At 34.3% G+C, this 26,569-nt stretch overlaps 1 protein-coding gene across 2 annotated transcripts; it reads right to left on the reverse strand.

Annotated features, from left to right (window-relative positions):
- Nucleotides 1-16,535: 16,535 nt before the first annotated feature.
- LOC106052084 (uncharacterized) lies at nt 16,536-23,831 on the reverse strand. Of its 2 annotated transcripts, none has more exons than XM_056034949.1 (4): nt 23,685-23,831; nt 22,246-22,357; nt 20,937-21,094; nt 16,536-16,929 (listed from the first exon to the last, which is right to left on the reverse strand). In XM_056034949.1, coding segments are annotated over exons 1-4 (315 nt in total). In that variant the 5' UTR covers nt 23,686-23,831; the 3' UTR covers nt 16,536-16,885. The 2 variants fall into 2 exon arrangements, with proteins under 2 accessions (XP_055890924.1, XP_055890923.1); XM_056034948.1 differs by having other exon boundaries at nt 23,574-23,733.
- Nucleotides 23,832-26,569: the final 2,738 nt, after the last annotated feature.

Raw genomic sequence — 26,569 nt, forward strand, 5'->3', positions numbered from 1 at the left:
TTCTGTATCATTCAACTGCAACTCCTTTAGCAAACATCTTGCTGGGTCTAACTTTGGGCGATCAAGTTTTTCGATGTACGCTGTGTGGTCCAGCATGATCCCATCTGTGTCGGATGTCGAATCCGATGTAATAAAAAATTCTCTCTTCTGTCTTTCCTGCCACAAATCGGTGACACACATAGTCTTCTCAAAAACGCCATTGCCAGCACGAAAAAAATCGTCGACGTGGCAACAAATTATGTCATATACAACTCCATCAGTCATTAATGTGAACAGTGCTGGATCAAAGCTTGACTGCAACCAAGTTCAATATGCTCTTTTTTGACACTTAAATAAAACTGTCTTGCACCATCCTTGAGTCCATACTTAAGTTTCCAAATAACATTACTTGGAGTATTACTTTCTTTTTGAAGTATAATATGTATCTCTCTATCTAGGGGCTTTCCATGTAAAAATTCAGATTTGATGTCTTTTGTTTTAATCAGCCACTGTTTACTAGACACAATTGACAAAAAAATTCTCATGGAACCCTTAGCAACAGTTGGACTATCTTTTGGTATTAAGTCTTGCTCTTCAAATCCTCTTACAACTAGACATACTTTTGGTGAACCATTTTTCTTTGTTATAACCCAACGTGTAGAACTAGCATTTTGTCCACAGTCTTCAACCTCTTCATATGTTTCAAACTGTTTTAATTTCAATAACTCCAATTGTTTGGCTTCATCTATCTCTTTGCTTGATTCAACCATTGATAAACATACATTGTCGCTGTTGCCTCCCCTTGAATATTTCCACTCAATTCGTTCAAGGTCAACACTTTTTCTTTCTTTGTCCACATGATTGTCTATGTTATACCAATACTTATACTTTCCCGTGGCTTTGCCTGCTCTTTCGAGAATGGTCCGTTGTTCTGATTTGGCCATTCTGTATTCTATTTGTTCATTTGGTTTCAAACAAGTTACAGAATGAATGTCTGTCTTTGTGTCACTTTCATCTCTAATAAGTTCACGATCTCCATCAAATATTTCGCTTACACCACTCTTGACGACGTCATGAATCATTTTTGTGTTCTCCTCATTATCTTCTGTACTCTCTTTCTCCTCCACGCTCGCTTTATAAAGTCTGTTTGGTGCCACTCTGACAAATACACCACCATGTCTCACAAAAACAACTTTTCCATCTTGAAATACCACCTTTCCCGGTCCTAACCATCTCTCTTTGCCTTCACGCTTGTAAAAAACTTTGTCACCATTTTGAAACACCTGCTCTGACGCTCGAACTTTAGAACGCAGGGCTCGTCGTATTCTTTCACTTGACTCTGATTGAATGTAAGCTTTACGTGCCTCGTGGAGAGCGGTCAGGTGCTTATAAAAGGCTTCACTTGTTGTGCTACTCTCTAAAGCTGGTAGTTTTGCGTGAAGAATGCTTGTTAAATTAGGGTTTCTACCAAACACAAGCTGATGGCTACTATAACCATTTCTCATTTGCAATGAGTTTTTAGCAATATTTGCCCAGAATAGAGTTTCCAGGTCTACGTCTGAAATTTCAGTCTCAAGTTTCATTAGCAAGTGCAGTATCCATTGACCTTTGTATTGTTTGAGATCCATTGCAACTTTTTTATTAAAGTCTCTGGCCATAGGGAAAGCCACTACAGATTGAGATGGTGTCTTAGCAATTACTTTGCATAGTTCACAGCTTCTTTCTATATCTGTTAATTCCTCTTCAAAACCCTCACCCCGAATGTTAGCATTTTGAAGTGAAGTCATAAATCTATCCCTTGTATGGTAAGCTAACTGCCTATGTAGTTTTCTAATAGTTACCTTGCGTTTTTCTGGGGATTCGTCGAATGCTTTTACTGTGTTGACCTTTTCAATATGAATTGTTTCTGTCTTGTCAATGGGAATACAATAATGGCCAGATGATGTTAAGTTTAAGGCAACCTCTCTCCCAAATATAACAGCTGTATCATTTTCTAAATTCATTTTTACTCCTGCTGACTTCATAGCAGATCTGGAGAGTAATAATGGTATGTCTGTTTCTACAGCATCAGTCACAAGCTTAACCTTCTTTCCAGCCACTGTGACAGGTAACTCATATTCACCTTTTGATTTTATTTTTGTCCCACCACCAAACTTAAACATTCTGTGACCTTCTCTTAACTTCACTTTGTTGCGGTCCTCTTCATCTAAGGAGCTCAAAAAAGCCTCCAACCATGTCATTCCACACACTGTACTACTGCATGCGCTGTCCAATACGGCACAGTTAAAAGCTTCGACTCCCAATTGGGAAGTTTCATCTTTGTGATTTCCTGTGAACAAACAGGCTTCTTCTTCCTGGTCAACGATATTGACCCTCTTAGACATGTTTTCCCAACTGTCAGGGCACTTGGACAAAAGATGTCTGTATGATCCACATGATTTACATGTTAAGACATTTCCGTCGGGACCAACTGGGTTTATATTTTTCAAACTTCGTTGAGCTTTTGGGAATCCAAAACCTCGGGTGCCGCCCCTTCCTTGTCCTCCACCTCTCACTTGAGGTCCGACTTTAGGCTTATAGTTACATTTTGTCTGATTTTCTCGTCTTCCAAAGCTACTGAAGTTCTCACGTCTTTGGTATCCCGCTGCCCATAAAGCTTCTTCATTATCAGCCAAAAACTTTGGCTCAAGTTTGATACATGCCTCTTGGTCCTTTAGCTTACTTTCTTCTCCCTTAAACTTTTTCAAAGACGACTTAGCTTCCTCATACAAGGTCTCTCGTTCGGCGAAATTCATTCCGGTCAAAACAAGCATCTTTTCGTTTCGAGTTATTCTTGCATTCCTTAGTAACTTGAAGGCCAGAATCTCAGGTGGCAGTTTCATCTTTTTCTTCTCTATTCTACTATATTTTGTATCAAATTCTGCTATGAAATCCTGTATGGACTGGTTTTCCCCCTGTTTCAAATCTTCAAACTCGTCAAATTTGTGAATGCTATCTGCGAGGTCATCTTTGGCCAAGTTCTTGTCAAGAAACTGCAAAGGTCTCTCAAAGCCTTCCCGACACTTGAGCTCTGATAGGTCTAATTGTTCGAACACCTTGTCTCTTATCCCAGATGCACTGCTTTGTGGTAGTGAAAGGGCTATGGCTATAGCTCTTTTCTCTTCTTTCAGGTCAGTTATTTCATTCCATGCGAGTAACTCTTGTTTATACAATTCGTATGGCTTTTCTTTAATAAATGATGGAATCTCTATCCTAGTAGCCATTATTACTCCAAATTGGATCAATAAAGTAAATAATTTTACTTACAGCTCTGCTACCACTTGTTAAACATGGAACGCTACACTTAATAAACAACGCCAACACTATAACGCCAGATTCATGAGTGAATTTATTTACACACTCTGGTAACACACATGACACATAACATTCCAACATTCAGTCCCTTAGTCAAGGGGAATCATTCAAGCTACTCATATAAACAATGTCAACATGTCTGTCCGCCGGGTTTAGATCTCGCAAACTAGAAAAGATATTGAAAATCCAACATCGTGGATATTTGAGACCATTCAAAGTTCTGATGCAACGGCGACTTTTTTATTTTCTGAAAGCGAAAAATTTCATTTTAATTTTAATTTTTAAAATCAACTATGCAAGCAGTTTTTTTTTTTCATACAATACACAATTTTTACAACTATTCACTATAAATAGTAACAAACACAGGAGGCTATTTAGTAACGGAGATGACTATTTACAATATTTTAACACATTTATGCAAACGGTTTTAGATTTTTGTCAATTGTATTGCAAAGTTGGGTAAGTCTGGTCATATTAACTACTACTTTTACAAAAAAAAAAAAAAATTTTATTGTTAAAGAGAAAAAATCTTTTTACGTATACATATAAGTGGAACATAATTTAAAACAACAATTAATAAGTAGTTTTTCATATTATCGTGTGAACTGCAGGGTCCATGAAAGGTACCATGAAACACTGAACTAAAGGAAGGGGAGATTTTTTAAAATTTTTACGGAAATTTTTTTTTTTCCCCTTTGGCTTTGAAAAAAACATTGACCCTTTACAGTACTATTAGATCAATTAAATAATCATTATACGACATTAGTTAGGCTGGGGCACCACATAAGATCTATCAACCTTCTTTCTCCATTATTCTCGGTGATTTGTCTTTGATAGAATTTCATTCTTATATACTTTCTGAAAATAAATATTATTATTACCTGCCTGCGTGGACCACTCCGGGGGCCGATTTTGAGTTTTCCACACAAACTGTCTTTGTAACCTTGTTTTTATTTTATTTAAATACACTACTTTTTTTTTTTTTGATAACCTTGGATTCACTGATGTATTCACAAAGTGGTAAAATAAAATTGCATTTAATGTCACAATCGATAAGTAAATATTAATGACTCATTATTATTTGTTTCTGGGTATTAACTAACATGTGTGGTAAAATACTCATTCAAATGTTGTTTTTTTTATTTTTAATATTTTTAATCCGAACGTTCGCTTTATTTGTTATGCTATAAAAGAAATGACTTTGTCTGAACACGCAGTCAGTACATGATGAATGCAGCTGAAGTAAACGTTAATGAAACCCAGATCTAGTATCCATTAATTTTAATTATTAGATAATGAGAATACACGTGTTAGAGGCGCGATAATGTGTTACAATACTATCAGTCATCTCTACATCTAGATCTATATACATTCTATCCTACATCTTCTTATATAATATAGACTATAGACGTTACTTTAAAAAAGGAGATGATTACGTCCTACGCGTCATGCATTTAGTCATGCATATTGACCAATGACTTAAATTCTGCCAAGTCACTGGTTTTCCTGGCTAGCTCAGGCAACCCATTCCATGCTCTAATAGCACTAGGGAAGAAGGAGCATTTGTACAAATTTGTCCTAGCATACGGAACTAGGAATGTGCCTTTATCTTTGTCTTTCAGAGCATTTTATTAAATTTGTATTTGAAGATTGTGGTTCAGTTTTTTATGTATAATTGCTACTTTACTTTTTAGTCTTCTATCCTGAAGTGTTTCTAAATTTAGTGATTTTACTGAAGGTGTTACTCTAGTCAAATGTGAATATTCGTTTGTTATGAATCTCACTGCTCTATTTTGTGTCTGTCCCAGTTTCTTAATGTTTTCTTGAGCTGAGGGGTCCCAAACAGAGGATGCATATTCTATTATTGGCCTAACCAAGGTGTTAAATAACATTTTAGTTTTATGTTCTTATTTGATTTATAGAAATTTCTTTTAATAAACCCTAAAGCTTTGTTTGATTTTTTGATAGTTTCATCAATATGTGGATTCCATGACAGTTTTTCATAGTCATAACGACTCTGGTTCATTTCGTCTCTTCTGTTCTACGAGATCTACATCTACTAGTACTTCTAGTCGACCTGTGTTCTTTATCTTGAGCTTCTGAAGAATTTATCCTCTGTTTGGGACTTAAGACAATGACTTTGATTTGAATACTTCTTGTCCAGGGATGAATCCGATTATCACACAAACTCTCTTTGTAATCTTGATAGTAATTGCAAATCATTAAAAATAAAATTCAACCAATATAATTGTTTAAAACAATCTATTTCAAGTTTAGAGTGAACGTTTTGTCTTATTACTTACTAGATTTTATTCTTCAGGACTTACTAGATTTTATTCTTCAGGACTAACTATGATTTTACTGACTTCCCCATAGGAAAAGCAGCTGTTATTTTTTCTGTCTGTCAGACCGTCTTTCACATTTAGAGCTCAAAAACTAACAAGAGGGAAATCTTGAAAAGCTGATTTCACCATTTTTGTAGTATACTGAAGCTTTTGAAAAGCTGATTTCACCATTTTTGTAGTATACTGATGCTTTTGAAAAGCTGATTTCACCATTTTTGTAGTATACTGATGCTTTTGAAAAGCTGATTTCACCATTTTTGTAGTATACTGAAGCTTTTGAAAAGCTGATTTCACCATTTTTGTAGTATACTGAAGCTTTTGAAAAGCTGATTTCACCATTTTTGTAGTATACTGATGCTTTTGAAAAGCTGATTTCACCATTTTTGTAGTATACTGATGCTTTTGAAAAGCTGATTTCACCATTTTTGTAGTATACTGAAGCTTTTGAAAAGCTGATTTCACCATTTTTGTAGTATACTGAAGCTTTTGAAAAGCTGATTTCACCATTTTTGTAGTATACTGAAGATTTCGAAAAGCTGATTTCACCATTTTTGTAGTATACTGAAGCTTTTGAAAAGCTGATTTCACCATTTTTGTAGTATACTGAAGCTTTTGAAAAGCTGATTTCACCATTTTTGTAGTATACTGATGCTTTTGAAAAGCTGATTTCACCATTTTTGTAGTATACTGAAGCTTTTGAAAAGCTGATTTCACTATTTTTGTAGTATACTGAAGCTTTTGAAAAGCTGATTTCACTATTTTTGTAGTATACTGATGCTTTTGAAAAGCTGATTTCACCATTTTTGTAGTATACTGAAGCTTTTGAAAAGCTGATTTCACCATTTTTGTAGTATACTGAAGATTTTGAAAAGCTGATTTCACCATTTTTGTAGTTTACTGAACCTTTTGAAAAGCTGATTTTTATTTTTGGTAAAAAAAAATATTGTAATGATAAATAACATTGTAATACTTTTGTAAACCTGTACGAAATGAGCTGTAGGGGAGAAAATGTCCGTGCTGCCTTTTCTAAAGTAAAAAAAAATCTACTTTTAGTATGAAAGTGAATCTATTACTTTTTAAGATAAATAACGCAAACCCTTTTTTCTTCATACATAAACCAATTAATACTTTTAAGGTTTATACAGTAAACACCTGGCGAGTTTATTATATAGGTAACAAGAGAAGTACGTTTTACTGTTATTGTTGTAAAAATAGCGATTAAGACTGATCAGCGTATGCAGAGAATTTTAGACATTTCTAAAAGAAGATTTATTAGGAAGAAGACGAGAGTACATCTCCTTCCTTAGGAGGGCAGTCTACCCCCCCCCCTTTTTCGGTATCTACACACAAACAAAATGTTAATAACTTTTAAAATGTTTATTAAATAAAAAAAATAAAGAAAAATTACGATGTACAAATCCTTATAGCCACATTAAATACGCACTCACACAATCTCAGGTCATTTAATCCCCCTCACTAAATCCCCCTTAACTAATTTCACCTTCACTTAGTCCATAGTCACTCTATTCGGTGTCACTTAAGTCACATTGACTTAAATCCCTGGTCATTTAATGCCAAGCTTTTTGGTCACCATCACTTGACCTTATCCCCTGATGTATAGGATTCATAAAACTAGTTAATGAAATCTATAAAAGTATAGCTGCTGTCCGATAAGTTTAACCATTTTGTCCAATGTTATACGCTGTCATTTATAACAACTGGTGTTCAAACCTCTGTTGATTTACAGCTACGGAGACACTCCATTCATAGTTGGCATGAGTGTATCTGGAGGTATCGTAGTCCTGGCGGTCATCGTGGCAGTCTGTGTGAGACAACGTAGACGTGTGGTGACAAGTGTCCAGTACTCTAGCCCAGGGACGCAGAATGTATTCTCAACATGTAAGTGACCCATCAAGTTGACCCAATGTCATAGAGCCATTTAGGCTAACGCTCTGGGCCCAAAGGAAACAAAAACTAACTTGTAAAGAAACATTGTACTAGATCTCTATATATCGTTATCTCGTCAATTGGCAAAAGGAGGGGGGGAGCGGTTGTAATTAACTAAAGACTGTCTTTATTGTCGTATGACATATAAATGTCAGTTGAGGTGTAACTGACTTTAAGCAATCTTATTTCCCCAACAATTGTCAGGTACATAAATGCCAATTAGAACAAATCTCAATTACATAAATGTCAAGTACAACAAATGTCAAGTACAACAAATGTCAAGTACAACAAATGTCAAGTTCAAAAAAAATCTGATACAAAAAATGTCAAGTACAATAAATGTCTGATAAAATAAATGTCAAATACAATTAATGTCAAGTACATCAAATAAATGTTTGATGCAACAAATGTCAAGTACAACAAATGTCGAGTACAACAAATGTCAAGTACAACAAATGTCGAGTACAACACATGTCAAATACAACAAATGTCAAGTACAAGAAATGTCTAGTACAACAAATATCAAGTACAACCTATGTCAGGTACAACTAATGCCAAGTACAACAAATGTCGAGTACAACAAATGTTAATTACAACAAATGTCGAGTACAACACATGTCAAATACAACAAATGTCAAGTACAACAAATGTCTAGTACAACAAATGTCAAGTACAACCTATGTCAGGTACAACTAATGCCAAGTACAACAAATGTCGAGTACAACAAATGTCAAGTACAACAAATGTCACGTACAATTACTGTCAAGTACAACAAATATCAAGTACAACAAATGTCAAGTAAAACATGTCAAGTACAACTAATGCCAAGTACAACTAATGCCAAGTACAACAACTTCAACGAATGTCAAGTAAAACAAATGTCAAGTAAAACAAATGTCAAGTAAAACAAATGTCAAGTAAAACAAATGTCAAGTGCAACAAATGCAAAGTACACAATGTCAAGTACTAGAAAGACAAGTGAAAGGATTTACAATAAACTGAATGAGCCTATAATACCTGGCTTCCATTTTAAATGAAATAACATATGCATGAACGCTATTGTTGTTTGCAACTAGTTCAACTTTACATGGCAAGGTCAAAGGGATGAGACCCATCGTTGTCTGTAATAGTACTTTGACCAGAGAAAAGGAGAAAAGACACAATGGCTAATTGTTTTATTCCGATAAGGATTTGGTAAGACCAACGATGAAAGCACTGACCATCATCGCTAACTGAAACTGTGTCTCTGAAGGTTCTGGTCAAGTCACTTCAATGCGCTCGTTGTATGTTGTATTTTGAAGCCTCCAGAGTTGGCCTCTAAAAGTGCAAGAAAAGAGCTACCGTAACTCACAGCACTGTAAGGAAAGGGTTTCAAAATTTCGCTGTTTCAAAACTGTTATCTTATATATTACAGACGTTCCTTCAAAAAAAGATAATTACGTCCTAAGCATTTTATGCGTCGATCAAGTCAAGCATGTTAATCAATGACTTAAACTCTGCTAAGTCGTTGGTTTCTCCTGTTGGTTCAGGCAACCAACTCCATTCTCTAATGGCACTAGGAAAGACGGGGCACTATTGGCCCCAGTTTTTTTAATCATTCCAGAAAGGCTATAAAAATGAAATTAGGGATTATGCAGGAAATATATCAGATGTAACAACTAACAAAGTAGAGACATGTGAGACAAGGTTTAAAGTTTAATCTTTTATAAATGACTGGAGTCTCATTATTCATATCTATAGTTCATAATCAATGTCCGCAATCCACACATAATTGTGTATTGTTTTTTTTTTACTATTTTTAATCTTTTTCTCTTCAGCTAGAAGACTATAAAATATATTAAACTAAATTTCTTTTATAATGTGCTCCTGAGAATTGTTTGTTACATTATTTATCAATGCCTTAAATCAACTGAACAAACCTCTCAACTTGTTCAGTTTCCAGGCTTACAAACAAATATATGGATTAGACCAACTAACGTAAAAATCTGATTTAAAGAACTGTTGAATCTTGATCTTTGTTAGTTTGTTTTTACTTGCCTACCATTGGAACATTTCAGTACTAGCACTGGAACCCTAACGTCGTATTTTATCCATTAGTTTGTACTTGTCGTTACTTTCGTCTTATTCCAGCAACCAGCACAAGTGTTACGTCAGGATACAGCAACCCGGGCTTTGTCCGGACATACTAGAAGTGCAATAGAATGTCCGAATTTGTGCGGACAAGAAAGATTTAAAGGTGGTTACACGTTTGAGAGAAATGAAAGATGACTTCGGGTGATTTTGAAATTAATTTCTAAGTAAGAGCCGAGTTTTAATTTAAAATGTCTATTATTGTTTTTAAGTTGTGGAGTTAACATAAAAATATAAATTGTGACTTCAACCAATGAATGATGAATAGTTTCATGATATTTTAACATTATTTTGGAACACTCTTGAACATTTTAGTGTATTTAATTTTTAAAACATTATAACAGCTTTAAATTATTAATTATTTCTTTTGAATATGTAGTTTTATTATATTTCTTGTAAGATTAAGCATTGTAGTGTGATATAGGAATGACTTGAGTTTATTATTAAATCATTTCACAAGAATCATCCATGTTTTTATCTTTTCCTTCTTTTCAAAACACAAAGATTTACATATTTACTCAATGGTTCAATTACAGTAATACCACAGAATGTATAGCTTCTGATACTTTGATCCTGTCCATTATACAATATCTTTCTATACGATATTAATCAACCTACATTTCAGTTCTCAAATTTTTTTGGCATGCTACATTATTAAAAACAAAGTTAAACTAGAACATTTAAAAACAAGTTTACTATCACTGTGACCTATTTCGAACAGTTTCTAGAAGCCCAGGTCAAGTCAGAGATGACCAGATTAAACATGTTAATTATAATCATCCAAACAGAGAAAGGTTAAGGTAAAAAAAAAATAACAGACATCAGCTTCTAGAAGGTCGCAGTTAATAAAATAATTAGGGGAGAAGTTTCTATGATTCTGGAAAGTACAATTGAGAAAAGTATAAATTAGGGGAAAGTGAGTTAGTCGGGGTCCTCGCATTGTAACGGTCTGGTGTTAGTATGAGTTTAAACATTTGCGGGTCCATTAGTTGAAGTTATACTAGTTGAAGTTGTTGTTGTATCTTTAAGTTATATCAGTAACAAGTTATATCAGTTAAAGTTAGTTTAAGAAAGTTTCATTTTATAAAGATATTGAAGTAAACTTATTAAATTGAGAAGTTACTTCTATGTGTAGTTTGAAGAAGATTATTAAAGAAGTCAAAAGAGAGAACACAGATGTTTCTTGAGTGTATTCTCAAACTATTTAATTAATCTCCGGGGTGTAATATAAGAAGCATTATCAAGAATAAAATAAACAGAAATCGTCACAGTTACAAAGACAGTTTGTGTGGAAACAAACTCAAAATCGGCCCCCGAAGTGGTCACCTAGGGCCTAGGCAGGTAAAAAGGCAGAAAGAATATCAGAATGAAATTTTATCAAAGGCAAATGACAGAGAAGAATGGAGAAAGAATGTTGACAGATCTTATGTGGTGCTACAACGGTCTATCTTATCTTATCTTATATAATACAGACGTTACTTCAAAAAAAAAGATGATTACGTCCTACGCGTCATGCATTTAGTCATGCATATTAACCAATGACTTAAATTCAGCCAAGTCACTGGTTTTCCTGGCTAGCTCAGGCAACCCATTCCATGCTCTAATAGCACTAGGGAAGAAGGAGTATTTGTAGAAATTTGTCCTAGCATATGGGACGAGGAATGTGCCTTTATCTTTGTGTCTTTCAGAGTATTTTATTAAATTTTGTTTTTGTATTTGAAGATTATGGTTCAGTGTTTTGTGTATGATTGCTACTTTGCTTTTGAGCCTTCTGTCCTGAAGGCTTTCTAAATTTAGTGATTTTACTAAAGTTGTTACTCTAGTCAAATGTGAATATTCGTTTGTTATGAATCTCACTGCTCTATTTTGTGTCTGTTCCAGTTTCTTAATGTTTTCTTGAGTTGAGGGGTCCCAAACGGAGGATGCATATTCTATTATTGTCCTAACCAAGGTTAAATAACATTTTAGTTTTATGTTCTTATTTGATTTATAGAAATTTCTTTTAATAAATCCTAATGCTTTGTTTGATTTTTTTGTAGTTTCATCAATATGTGGATTCCATGATAGTTTTTCATTTATTATAACACCTAGGTATTTTGCGTTTTTAGTCTGTGTTACTGGTTTGCCATGAATAAGATAAGTGGAATTAATTTGTTTTAGTTTTTTTTTGTTACTCTTAACAACTGACATTTTTCTGGGTGGAAAGACATGCTCCAATTTGATTCCCATTTCTGTAATTCATCTAATTCTCTTTGTAAAATATCTGTGTCTTGTGTTGTTTTTATTTTTCTATATATTATGCAATCGTCTGCAAATAATCTGACTTTTGTTCCTGAACTAATGCAATTTGGTAAATCATTTATGTAAATTAAAAATAGTAGTGGACCCAAGACTGCTCCTTGAGGTACACCTGAGTTTACTGTTATCGGTGTTGATTTAGAGCCATTTATTATTACAGTTTGTTCTCTCCCTATCAGAAAATCTTTAATCCACTGATGCAGTGGACCATTAATGCCGAAATATTTTAATTTTTTAAGCAAACTATGGTGGTGAACTTTGTCAAAAGCCTTGGAAAAATCTAATAAGATAGCATCTTTTTGTTCACTATTATCTAAACCTTTTGAAAAATCATCAATTAGTCCTATTAGTTGTGTTTCACATGATCTATATTTCCTAAAGCCATGTTGGTATGGTGTGAGGACATTATGTTTGTCTAAGTGGCTATGATGTTGCTACATATTATGTGTTCTAGGATTTTACATGTGATGCTGGTAAGTGATACTGGTCTGTAGTTTCCTGGGTCAGATTTTTCTCCTTTTTTAAATAGGGGGGTGACATTAGCTTCTTTCCAGTCCTTTGGTACTCTGCCCTGGTTAAGTGAAGCCTGAAAGAGTATTTTGAACACTGGGGCTAGCTCATTACTTAGTTCTTTGAGTAATCTAGCTGGAATACCATCAGGTCCAGACGCTTTATTTGGTTTGGTGTTGGCTAATAGTTTTTGAATTTCATTTTCTTGTACTACTATATCTTCTATGTTGTCTACTTGGTTCAAATTCAGTAATATGTCTTTGTCTCCTGGGGTTGAGAATGCTGATGCAAAGATTTGTTTAGGATGTTTGCTTTAGTTTCATTATCATTATGTTATGTTCATCTTTTAATGGCGCTATGCCTGTTGTTTCCATTTTCTTAGACTTAATGTATGACCATAGGTTTTTGTTGTTATCTTTAGATATTACATTGTTTATGTATTCACTCTGCAGCTGTCTGCTTACTTTTTGGGTTAAGTGTTTAATTTTTATATACTTTTTGTAAACTCTTTCTGCATTAGTTTCTTTAAATTTTCTATATAGGTTTTCCTTCTGTTTACAAAGCTTCTTTAGTCTATTATTAAACCAGCATTTATTTATTTTGTTTGATGTGTATTTAGTTGGTATATGATTTTCTGTAATGCTTTTAAGATGGTTTTTAATGAAATTCCAGAGGTCATCGACTGGTTTGGTTAATGTCTTTTTCTAATAAGAATGTTTGTTGAAAGTTTAATGCAGCTTGGTGTAGTTGTGTTAGGTTACATTTATTCCAGAGTAAGATTTTTCTTTTGGGTTTTGTATTGGCTACTGCTTTTATCTGACTGTGTATTTTTATGATCTCATGGTCTGATAGGCCAGGGATAATATCATAATCAACTACTAATCCAGGTCTGTTGGTTAAGAAGAGATCTAATGTGTTGTTTAATCTAGTTGGCTTTTTAATGATTTGATCTAAACTTAGGTTGTGTAAAGTTTCTATGAAAAGCTCATTTATGTCCTTAAGGTTCTGGTGTTTATCTATGGTTAGTGTTTTCCAATTTATATCAGGTAGGTTGAAATCACCCATAATCCAAAAAACTGCATTTTTATTTGTCTCTTTAAGTGTAGTAATCTGATTACATAGTTCCTTCATGTATTCTAAACTAGAATTTGGTGGTCTGTAAATGCTGCCTATTATTAGGAATGTTGAGGTGGTATTAATTTTACAAAATGTTGATTCTATATTTTTTGAGTTAGGTAAGGTAATTTCTTCTGCTATAAGAGTGTTTTTTATTGCTAAAAGAACTCCTCTATGATTATCAGCCCTATCTTTTCTAAAAATTTCATAATTACTATTAAAAATTTTTGCATTATAAATTTCAGGATGTAGCCAAGTTTCTGTTCCTGCAATCATGTCTGGTTTCTCACATTCTAATAAAATTTCTAAGTCTGCTGTTTTGTTCCTAATGCTTTGAAAATTTATTACTAAGGTTTTAAGGTATTTTGGTGTTACTTCTTAAGTAGGTTTGTTTAGTGAGGCTGTTGTATTAATTTTAGTAGATTTAGGTTTAACAGGAGTTGATCTGGCTAGTGGTTGGTGAGTTTGGTTTGGGATGGTGTTTAGGATGTTGTATGGGTTAGAAGTGTCTGCATCAAAGGAATCAAACAGTCCTGATGTAAACTGAGGTAACCCACACGGTACACAGTGCCATGGTGCATCTTTGTTGCCTAAGGCATAATACACAGGTGTATTCATATGGAGACATGATGCATGGTACCATTCATGCAAGGGGTCACATTGAATGGCTTTCTGTTTCATGGTGCATACTTTTTTGCAGATGTTGCATCTATCTTTAGATCTAGGCCCTGGATTTGACTCTACATCTCCTGCTATTAATATTAACAGTGATAGGTATTTATTTCTGCTGTGTCTGATTGAGAACTTCCATTTGTGATGTGTATGTTAGGTTATTTTTGAAGTTGCATTGATCTAAAGTGTGATGATTGATTATGACTGTTGTTTCCTTTTTAAGTTTAGTGTTGACTAAGGTAGATCTGGTTCTGTGTTCAGCTAGTGTGTATTTAGTGATTATTAGGATAAATAGCCAGAGCAATTTCATGATGACTGTTGTTAATTTTAGTTTTTAAAGGGGTCTAGTCTAAATCTAGTTTAAGATTTACAATGCCTAAGTTATGTCTAAATCTAAAGTGAAAGCTAATTTACAATGACAATTACTTAGATCTAAATTTATTAAATTCAAAATATGGCTACGGACCTAGACTAGATCTAGATCTAATTCTAGATCAATATATTTACGTGTATAACTAACTATATAGAATATTACACTTTGTTATTATTAGTAGTATTAGTAGATGATTAGTAGATCTAAAGCCTTAATTAAAGTCTAAGTCTCTCACTAGACTGACTAGATCTAATTCTAAAATGGATAATAATAAATATAGACTAGATCTAGTCCTAAGCTAAGAGTTGTTAATTTGAATTAATTAGTGGAAAAAATGCTGAATTAGGTTAAATATATAATTTAAAGATATTAGTTTATTAGTTAAATAGCTTTTTTAATGAATTCGGTTTGATTTTAATACAACAAAACGAACAAGGGATAGATGAAAGTGAAGTTACATGTGAGTCTGGCCTAACTGATTTCATATAATGATTATCTTATTGGTCTAATTGTTTTGTATAGCGTCCATCTCTTATTCAAAGCCTCATTAAAAAAAAATAATTTCGTAAAGAAAAAAAAATCTTTAGTTATGTGTATTGCTGTTAACGCGATAATATGAAAAACTACTTATTAATTGTTGTATTAGCTTATTTTCCCCTTATATGCATATTAAATATTTTTTTTTCTCTTTGAAAAACGTAGTAATCATTTTTTTTAATGTAGTAGTTAGTATGAGACCTTACTCTACTTAGCAATACATTTGTAAAAAAAATAAACTTTTTGACAAAAAATCTAAAACCGTTTACATAAATGTGATAAAAATATGGTAAATAGTAGTCTCCCTTACTAAATAGCCTCCCGTGTTTGTAATATTAATAGTGAATAGTTGTAAATATGATGTATTTTTATGAAAAAAAAAAACTGCTTGCATAGTTGATTTTAAAAATTAATTTTTTCACTTTCAGAAAAGAAAAAGTAGCCGTTGCATCAAAACTTAGAAAGGTCTAAAATATCATGATGTCGGATTTTCAATATCTTTTCTAGTTTACGAAATCTAAACCGGACGGACACAAAATTAATAGCGTCTTTTCCCTTTCGGGGGCCACTAATTAAAAAAATACGTTCAACTCAAGGTCCCTCAATTCTATAGTTGTAAAATTGTAATTTATATAATAACTTTTGATAAAATGTCAAAGACAACGACATTTTAAAATAGAATCGAAAACTAATCTTGGTTATAACCATCAATTAAATTGATAACAGATTTATATAAAAAGATTAAATAAGCAATAGTTTTGTTTTTTTTTAAGGGGGATTTTTTTTTCTTGGGTGGAGGGGTAACACCCTGAGCTTACTGCACAGGGTGACACCGACCCTAGTGACGCCACTGATTCAGGCAATCCATTCAATTCACTAATGGCACTAGGGAATAAGGAGCACTTGTACGAATTTGTTCTAGCGTATGGAATAAGAAATGTGCCTCTGTGTCTTTCTACTTATTTCATTAGGTTTAGTTTGTATAACTTATTGTTTAGTGCTATATGTATTATAGCTACTTGACTTTTTATTCTTCCGTCCTGAAGTGTCTCTACGTTAGTGATTTTACTAATGGTGTTACTCTAATCAAATTGTTATTTAAATCATAATACACGCATATGTTCTACTGTGTATGGCGCTCTTCAGGTGTGACCCTAAAATCTTTAGTTATGGTATGACCCTAATTTTATTAGTTATATTTATAGTCTTAAATGACTAATTAACAAAAAAAAAACACTCACACACACAAAATAAACACTGTAATAGGACCGACATTAACTTATACTTATTTTAATTAGTATTGATTTAAAATAAAGTACCATCTCTACAAAAGTACTGAAATAAAACTATATATATAGTTATCTATATTATAAACGTATAAAATATCATGAAACTCTTTGCCTGTTGCTTCGTGAGCAGTTCGACAAAGACATTTTTAAAACGTTACATTGACATCGACAGTGTGACCTTATCAGAGAATAGAATATTTACTTCAACTAATAATCAAATGGACAACATACATTTATAATTTTGTTAGTAAAGAAAAGATTATGACAATGTATAAAAATGCTGAGTATCAAAAAGTCTCTTTTTCTCTAGAAGACCTCACATCAAGTTGGGCCAATCACATCCTCACGTAACCTTGTGAGCTGGCATTCATTGTGGTAGCTGTACAAAAATAAAAACACATGATCAAAATAAATATTAATTGCTACAGAAACATTTTCTCTCTCTAATTTTTACCTTTTGAATCTGTTTTCACTTTTAATTGATCTCCCTTTAACACCCAGCTCTTCTTCGTTTTTTATCCCCAGATTTTGTTTCCATTTCTCATTGACCGAAGTGTATTCCCCTCCATCAAGTCCACTGAATACTTCTCAGAAAAACTATTCATCCTAGAAAACTAAATCTCAAATGGAAATATTCTGTTTTTACTTTATTTCTTTTTTTCAATTAGTTGATTTTCTAATAGTAATAAGGTGAATAAAAACAGGTTTTGCTGAAACTGACTGAGTCCACTTTAGAGCAGCTTATCTACAATGTAATGTCCAAGTACTTCCTCTGGACATCTTCTTCAATGCAATACGAATATAATGCAAATAGATTCTTTGTTTTTTTAAGTGTTGTTCTTCATTATTGAACTGTGTGCAACTATGTTCATCATTACTCGAACCTATTAGCCAAAAAGATTACACCTCTGGTTACGACCTCTATCTTTATTTAGATTGTATGAATCAGTTTCAACGAAGCTGAAGTAGTGAACAATTTTAATAAAGTCTAATTTGAAAAGAAAGCAAGACTGAACAAACAAGATTATAAAGAGAGTTTGTGTTATCACACAAACTGAGAGGCGGCCCCCAATGTATTCACCAATGTAAAATGAGTGGCAATTCTATTATAAAATCTCACTGTTTATGACATTTATTCAAATGTTATTTAAAATTTTGCAATGATATTTAATTATAATAAGAAACAGACTTAACATCACCTGAACAGGTTTCTTTTGTTATAATTTAAGACAGAAATGGTATAACGTTGTGCTTTGTCATTTAAACTTAAACTGCCATCTAGACGTGTAAGGCATGTTTGGGCATATATCTAGAGATTTTAATATTATATCTTTTCCTATGTGTCTGCTTTTGCAAAGATATAATAATTTCAACTTGGTTGTTATCCCCAAAATGGTGTCTCCCGGTGCGACCACACGCCTCGCACACCCCTAGTGACGCTAAGGCTCCCAGATACTTACCTTTCCCCAACAATTTCGATTAATTTATTGGAGTCGAACTTCGTTTTAATTACAAGTTTAAAAAATAACTAACTACTTTTATAGCGCGCATTTTTGACATCTTCATTATAGGGGCCTGCACTTGACAGTCTAAATAGAGCCCAGATATAGATATATTTATAATATATTTATATATTATAAATGTTATGGTAATTTGAACAAAATTTGTAATTATTAAGGCAATAACTTATCTTCTAACATCTTAGGGGTGCAGACTTATTTATTATGTAAACAAAAGTGTCACATTAAAAAATAAATCGGATACGAACACCAAACCAAATAAAGCTTCTGGACCTGATGGTATTTCAGCTGGATTACTGTGACAAGTCAAAAGCTTGCTGTCAGAGTCACTCAAACTTATCACAGCATTAATTATTATTTCTCATTATTTATTCATTTTATTTTAATCATTTCCCCGTTCTATCCCAATTTCTTAACCCGCCCTCACCTTTTACTTTCCTCGCTAGACTTAGTCCACCACCTGGGAGATAGCTAGGCCACGTCCTTTCATTTATCTCCCCTTGATCGGGGAAAGATAAAAACACAGTCTCTTTAGTCGCACCCGCCGGATGTCTGACGGTCGCGGTTGACTCCACCTTGGGTGGAATACAAACCACTCTTTCTTCCCCCCCCTTTCTCCCACGTCTCTCTTTGATCAAAGAGATTACTCGGGTCAACACGCCTCGTGACACTCCAAGGTGCGACTCCCATCTCGAGTCAAATTCACCCACGTGAGAGATAATCTTTAGCCTATGACATTTCCTGTTTCCGCCCACCTTCTCCAGGCCTATATAAGGTAGAATAAGGCGGAGCAGACACTCTCTCATTTCTCATTCTAGCTGGGCAATCGAGTCTGGACTATTTCATTTATTCTTACTCTTAGAGGAATACCTGGTGGTAAGCCGAACTTAACTACAGTTCCACTTAATTACTTTGTGTATATTTCTCACTGGATATCATCATGTGTATTTTATTATTTCATTTATATCTAAATTAGTGCATTCTGTATTTCTCACTGTCGTAAGTAGAAAACATAAACACGGCATATGTATATATTTATGTATTGCATTAATCTATTAATGCTACGTTGCTCAATTGATCGTAGATGCAACCATGTATATATTTGTACATCTTATTTTATTTCCTTTTTCTTGGCTGACCGCCTTGATAATTTTACTAGCACACTAATACTGCGCTCAGAAAAGGAGATATGAATTATCTCCCCTTCAATAATTTTACTCTAACGAGAGTTGCGCCCCTTGAACGGACACCCTCTCCATTCAAGCGCGCTCTATTGTTCTCAACCGACGGTCGTATGTAAACAAACCGTCATGGTCGCTGACCACCGCCCATTCCGCCCCCCCCTTTTTTTTTCTTCCAACTTATGTTGTTTATTTGAGATTATTATCTCCCCCTTTGCTACTATCAGCCATCTATTTTCCAAATCCAATTTGTCATAATCTCCCCATTGTGCTCAAAAGCAATTTTCCAATCTGACGAATGCACCTCAGTCGAGGGCATCAATAAGATGCATGAGAGACATGTCCAAACTTGTCTTTATTTATCCGCAGCCTCCCTCAGGTGTCTGCCTATTTTCTGTTCAGTGTCTACACAACACGACTCAACTATTTATCGGATCAATTGCCTATTGCCTTCGTGCTTAGTGCTATTCAGCACTGTACTATTGGCTTCGTGCTTAATGCTATTCAGCACCGCACTACTGTCTACTTGTTATTGAGTATCATCTACTGCCTACTTGGATCTACTCAATGATTTACTTGGTGCTATCGGCTCTACTTGTCTGCCTATTTGACAGTCCACTTGTCAACCCATTAGGCATAGAAGTGTATTAAAACAAAAGTGAAATGACACATCCTAATATTATTTTAGAATAACTTTAAATATATGTCAGTGTCAAGTCACTTCAAAACTTTTTTAAGTATGCATTGATCATACTCTCTTCTCTCTTCTCCCCCACCCCCTTTTCATCCCTTTGTACCCATTCATCTGCATCAATCCTAACATCACACACTACACACACATACTGTCATATACACACACCCTAACAAGAGTTACATCAGACACTACACACACATACTGTCATATACACACACCCTTAAAGAGTTACATCAGACACTACACACACATACTGTCATATACACACACCCTAACAAGAGTTACATCAGACACTACACATACATACTGTCATATACACACACCCTAACAAGAGTTACATCAGACACTACACACACATACTGTCATATACACACACCCTAACAAGAGTTACATCAGACACTACACACACATACTGTCATATACACACACCCTAAAAAGAGTTACATCAGATACTACACACACATACTGTCATATACACACACCCTAAAAAGAGTTACATCAGACACTACACATACATACTGTCATATACACACACCCTAACACTTAGACTACAAAGAAATGGTAGTAACTGGTCAGTACATAGATAACTTTAAAAAAAAAACCACTAAATTACAAGTAAATTGTAAGGCGCTTCCACGCTGTGTCTTATGCAGCTAAGTCAAACGGAGGTAACAATCAACGAAATACAATTACACAAGCGAAAGGTCAACAATCTAAGTTAGTCGACGCTGATAGCGAATATCGAAAAAGTTTAATATTAACGAAGGGAACCGTCGAAAGTCGTCAAGCTAAATCTCTACGTTCATAAAAAGCTGCCCCTCTCTAAAGCTGTCAAAAGTAGTCTGTTTACATTTCGCTCTTCTTCCTAAAATCCTCGTCTGGTTTATATTAGTCGCGTCATTGTCTCTAAGTCAAAACGTCTCCTATTTACAAAACAAATAACTAATTCCTAGTCGTGCCATAACAAAAGCTGAAATAACAATTGACTTACTACTAGATGACCAAATAGTCTGAGCTCCTGGGCTCGTAGTTGTCACCACAGCTACAAGATGTCTGCGTCGTCTTACACAAAGGTAGATCACAATCCCCATAAGGACGCCAGCTAATACGACACCACCAACGGAGAAGCCAATGACATAATTCTTGTTTCTAGCATGACAATTTAAAAAAAAAAGATACATTTTAAAATTATCAGCTGTTATAGTTAAAGATTAGGCTAATATTACATAAGGAGGAGGGCCGGATTTAGCTATAGGCAACACAAGCTATAGCTTAGGGCCCTCAAAGCATATTTAGCACTGACAGGCAATATCTCGACTTGTAAGGGCCCCCTATTTCAAATAGTTTAGGGACTTTTTAAGCGCAAATTCCGCACTCATTCTTGTTAACGTGATTTCTGACGTAATGTTTTAATGTCCCCCTGAAGTCTCGCATCTTTTCATGCACGTGCAGAGCGGGGCGAGCTCTTTCGCGCAGTGCTGCTTGGCATCGTGTGATACGCCCTGGACTATCGTGTCGATGACCTGGGTTTGAACCCTGTCCACCATAATCCCTTGCCGCTCTACATGGGGGTTTGGGCTGAGACGTAATAATTCTTACAATTCCTCTATTCACTTTGCTAATTCATGGGCAAAACCTGGGTTGGTGGACATGAAATTTAACAGTTGGTGGTTATCATTGAAGACAAGAATTACTGGATATTTGGCCATACAGGGAAAACTCTTGGCAGTTATAATTTTATAAAGTATAAAATTGGCGCCCCTTCTTCTTTTATAGGCCTATCATTAGAATATAGAATTTTATAAACATTACTAGATTTATACATTCACTTAACCAGGATCTTATCTCGCGTGGTAAAAAAATACTTTTTTTAACAAATCAAACACTCATTAGTTACTAAGAGTAAAATACTTGTATATACGCGGTATAAAGGAAGAATAGTCTATTTTCTCCAAAGCTCATATCAACTCACTCTGACTGTCTGTATGGTAAAAAGAAACATTGTTTCTCCGACACCCAATCTCGGATCAACAAATTTGGAAGGGGGATCTTAACATCTAAACCCCCTTCCCATTAGCTAATATTATGGAATTTTGTGACTAATTATTCTTCAGTTTTTATTTGAAAAAACTCAAAACCCTCTTGTTAATGTTTGACAACGTGATGGTTTAACATTACAATCTCCCCTCCAATAAAAAAAATATTGTAAAAAAAACAACAGTCGCAAATTTCCACCCACCTTCTTTCGAATTGGGGGTTAAACCCCAAACCCCCTACCCATGCCCATGACTAATACTTACGTTGGTACATCACAGCAAGGATAGGTGTTGGTTTTGCAACATCCGTAAAGGCAGTAGTCTGTTTGGGACTCGAAAATCCTGGGATGCCATGTACAAAAGTCACTTAGCACCACTATTGAGACAAAGAAAAGATAATAACAGCTTTGTTACTCAAGTTAACGTTTAATATCGCCTTTTCATGAGATATTCTTCCACCGGTAATAAAAGTAGTGCGTTTCTTTTGTTTGTTTTCGGAACGAGATTGTCTGTATTCGTGAGCTCTTAATTTTTACTAAGCATAAGTCAATTTAGTCTGTTAGGGTAGAATCTTATACCTGTTATTTTTCCCACTTCCCATTCTCGGATCAAGTTGAAACTTTTCACATTTATTCATTGTCTATGACAACACATGAATCAATAAAAAAAAATTAACCACTTATAAAATCAATTAGTCGTACTTAATTAATTTTATTTTATATAGAACTTTTTAAAAAATATTTTTTAAAAGTCTGCACGTAGACCTTTTAATATCACACCTTGGGGCGTAACTTGCATCAGTCTTCACGTAAACCTTTTAATATCACACCTTGGGGCGTAACTTGCATCAGTCTTCAAACATTTTTTTTTCTTTTTTGTCAATCGAAGTAGGAGAGTTAAAAGAAAGTGTGGAGGGGTGAGGAAGGTGACGGGCCGATCTAATTCAATGTAATAAATGGAATGTATGGGGAGCGTTTACTTGTGCGCCTTTCTATATTTATTATAGGTAAGAAAAACAAAGGAGTGGTTCATAGCAAAATAAATACAATTTAGTCTAGGAACAAATCAAAAGGCTGGTGGGTAATGTTAGTATGTATAGGCTTGGAAAGCATAATTTATCTACACTTCCAATTCTGGACACATCATAAAAGCTAGTTATTTATAGTTTGGCAGCTGTATGTAAAAGTCTCTGATAAAATTCTTGCTCTCTTCTGGATACTAATTTTAAATGTTTTAAGTAGAGCTTCACAATATAAAATAAATAATAAAAAGATATTTAAAATAAGTCTCAAGCCTCCTCAAGCCAATATGATAGGCACTATTGAGAATAGTATAAGTGATGATCATTGAGATAATCATTGCTTTGTTACTTACGTTCAAATCTTGAGTTTGTTATTGGTAACTGTCTTTCAACGTACTGAGTAGGCTAGATGCCTACAATAATTCACTGTATCTCTATGCAATAAATACAATGTTAGATTACCGAGTCTACAAACAATAAGTTGACCTGCTATAAAATTACTCTTTTTTTTTTCTCAAAACTGATTTCAAAACTGACTCTTTGTATAAAACTGAGCTAAAACAGCACTTACCTCCGAAACAAGGCAATAGGAAAACAAATAAACAACGTCTCATTTTCGATTGTCTTACGGACAGTTCCCAAAACTTATACATAAAACTAGAGTTAACATCTCAGGACTTACTTCCTGTATTCAGGGAAAACTAAAAATTCTTGACCTATTTAGTAATGGCCTGTGCGTATCATTTTACTTCATCTATTCATAGAGTCCATGCATAAGTGCATACACAACCTGACTTGAACCAAAGTATGTTGTGTATACATTTACATCCGGTGTGGTTGTGTCACTAATTGATGTGTTCACGTTGTCTAAGCGGCTAAAGGCAGCACGGACCACCTTCTTCCATACCTCCACAAATGTGTCCAAAGAGATGCGTACGGAGCATAACAGATACAAACAGCAATTGTTACAAATAAAAACAAGTGGGAACGTGGGTCCTAGGAGCAGGTTGTCACCAACACTCTACAGACATAACTTGATGCCATGTTTACCGAAAGACATGCAAATAGTGGTAGAATTGGGTCGCTACCTCCTTCTGTTCCCCACCAATAAGGCTACATTGTATCGACGTGAACTTGTAATCAAACGCTATAGAAAAAAAAATATTTTTTTAAGTAATAATATTTGAATCAAGCCACTATCTACTATACTGGGATAGACCTGTTCTAACTGACAAGACTGACTAGACCACGTCTAGTGTTTATTGACAAAATAGATAAATCTGCAATGTTTATCAACATCACAATACCACTATTCCATAATTTAAGAAAAACTGCAAGAGAACAAATAGCAAAATACGAAAAAGTATAGTATAGAGATTCAGAGACTATAGAAGCTAAATTAGTAATATAACCTGTCTTTGTAACAGTCGAGGGGATTGTGACACCTGACCTTGCAGACAAATTCGAAACTCTAAGCATTCCTCCTGTCCTCTCCTTACTGCTGTAGACCTGCCACTTCATCAGAAAATTCATTAGTGGACACTGATGAGGGAACTACATTAATTTTGTATAGGTCATTCTTTCACGACGAGAAATGACCCACTATAAGATTCTGGACTAATTGTTATTATTTTTTTAGCAGCATCAAAAAAAAAAATTTTGATATTTGTATGTGACCTTTTACGCGTTGTCATGTGTCAGCTTACCCCAGTGTGGGGCAAAATGTCACAACCTCAATCTCAACCTTTTTGCTGTATAACACTGATATATAAAGGGATAAAATACATTTTATTAGCTCTATTCACAATTTCAATATTTAAGTTGTAACATGTGAAATTAGGTAAGAATTAATGAGATCTTAATGTGTGTGAAACCATAAAAAAGTGAAATTTATAATTCTTAGCCCCACCTCCCCCAATGTTAATGTGCGAAACATAGGCATCTATTTTTATATCTAAAATATATATAATAATGTTTTTATTTGTTATTATATTTTATATTTATTTACAACACTAAAGTCAAAATGAATTACTCGTGTAATCAATAAACAAAATAATGAGATTATATTTTTAAAAATAAAATCTTATTTGTGAACCAGTGGGTGGAATGTGTAACTTTGAGAAGGTTTTCCGTGCTGCCTTTAGGCGCTCAGTAAAAATAGCTCTGCTCGAGTCGGGTGTCGAACCTCGAGCCCCCATCGTAGCCAAACGAAGCCAAGTTCAATCGTACTTATCCTCTCGAACACGCTTCCCACAAGCAAATGATTTTTGTAAAATCCTTTTTTTTAAAAAAGGGACAAAACTCTATTTTTTAAAAATGTATAAAATAATTAATATTGACATATTGGTTATTTTTGTAATGGATTCATATTATGTTAGGTACAATAAATAATTGTCTTGAGTTGTAACTTGATCCTAGAATGGGTGTGTAAGAAATAACGTGTACAATTATATAAGGGGAACGAAATCGAAGTCGGTGAATACTAAAGGATTAATTTCCCTTATTGGAATTAAATGACATAACCAGTAATTTATTGACTATTCGGGTTTTTTAAAATTATTATTATGTTTTGTCTTTGCCAATGAATGATTGTACAAAGTCTTAACTTGACTCGATAATAGGTGTGAGAACAATAACACGTACAAACTCTTTACCAGACAAACAGACAGAATGGATATAAGCTTTGCACAAACAATTCAATGAAATCTTCCATGTCGTGTATATTTAAAGTATGGATTAAGTTAAATCATGGATTTTTTAGGGGGGGGATTTTTTTTCTCCCCCTTCCCCCGCCATTATATATATATATATATATATATATATATATATATATATATATATATATATATATATATATATATATGTGTGTGTGTGTGTGTGTGTGTGTGTGTGTGTGTACATAATTAATCTTTATTTCATTCTGACCTTTCATTCTTTCGGTAGACGTTTATTGTGCCATAGAATAGGTTCTTCCTGTTAGAGATTCCCCGCCCTTGCCAGCAAGGGGGGGGGGGGGCCTGGGGAGCGCTGGGAGCCTAGCATTATTTACGGTATTGAAAGCCAACAAAATGCATATTCTGAGGTACCTATAGTGCATTATCCTGCTATTAAAAAGTTTTATTTCAAAAACTTAAAGTGCTATTCTTACTGACTTGATCCTCCCGCGCCGTTCGGCGTATTCAGTTGTCAGCAATGTCTGAAGCCTCTTCCCACCTGCTCTGAGGACCTCAATGAATGTGTGGCGCCAAGTTGTACTAAGATATCATCGCATCTCTTATTATGCGTAATTCATTTTGTCGGAGAAGATGTCCTGCAAACCTCATGCGACGCTCTGCCACAACCTTACTAAGTGGTCGACTCTCAGTTCGGCATAGGATTTCCTTGATTTAGACCCGATCTCTATAACTGACTCCTAAAATCTGTCGTAGCCATCTTTGTTGAGCCACATTTAGTCTTTTTCAATTTCGGTCGATGACTATTCACTGCACTTATTAAATGAGCCAAGCCACTGGTGGAAATGTGTAGCCTCTCTTGGCTACGCTCTTAGAATTAGGTGACTATACTTTG

Source organism: Biomphalaria glabrata, chromosome 7, assembly GCF_947242115.1.
Source record: "Biomphalaria glabrata chromosome 7, xgBioGlab47.1, whole genome shotgun sequence".
Taxonomy (NCBI): Eukaryota; Metazoa; Mollusca; class Gastropoda; family Planorbidae; genus Biomphalaria; species Biomphalaria glabrata.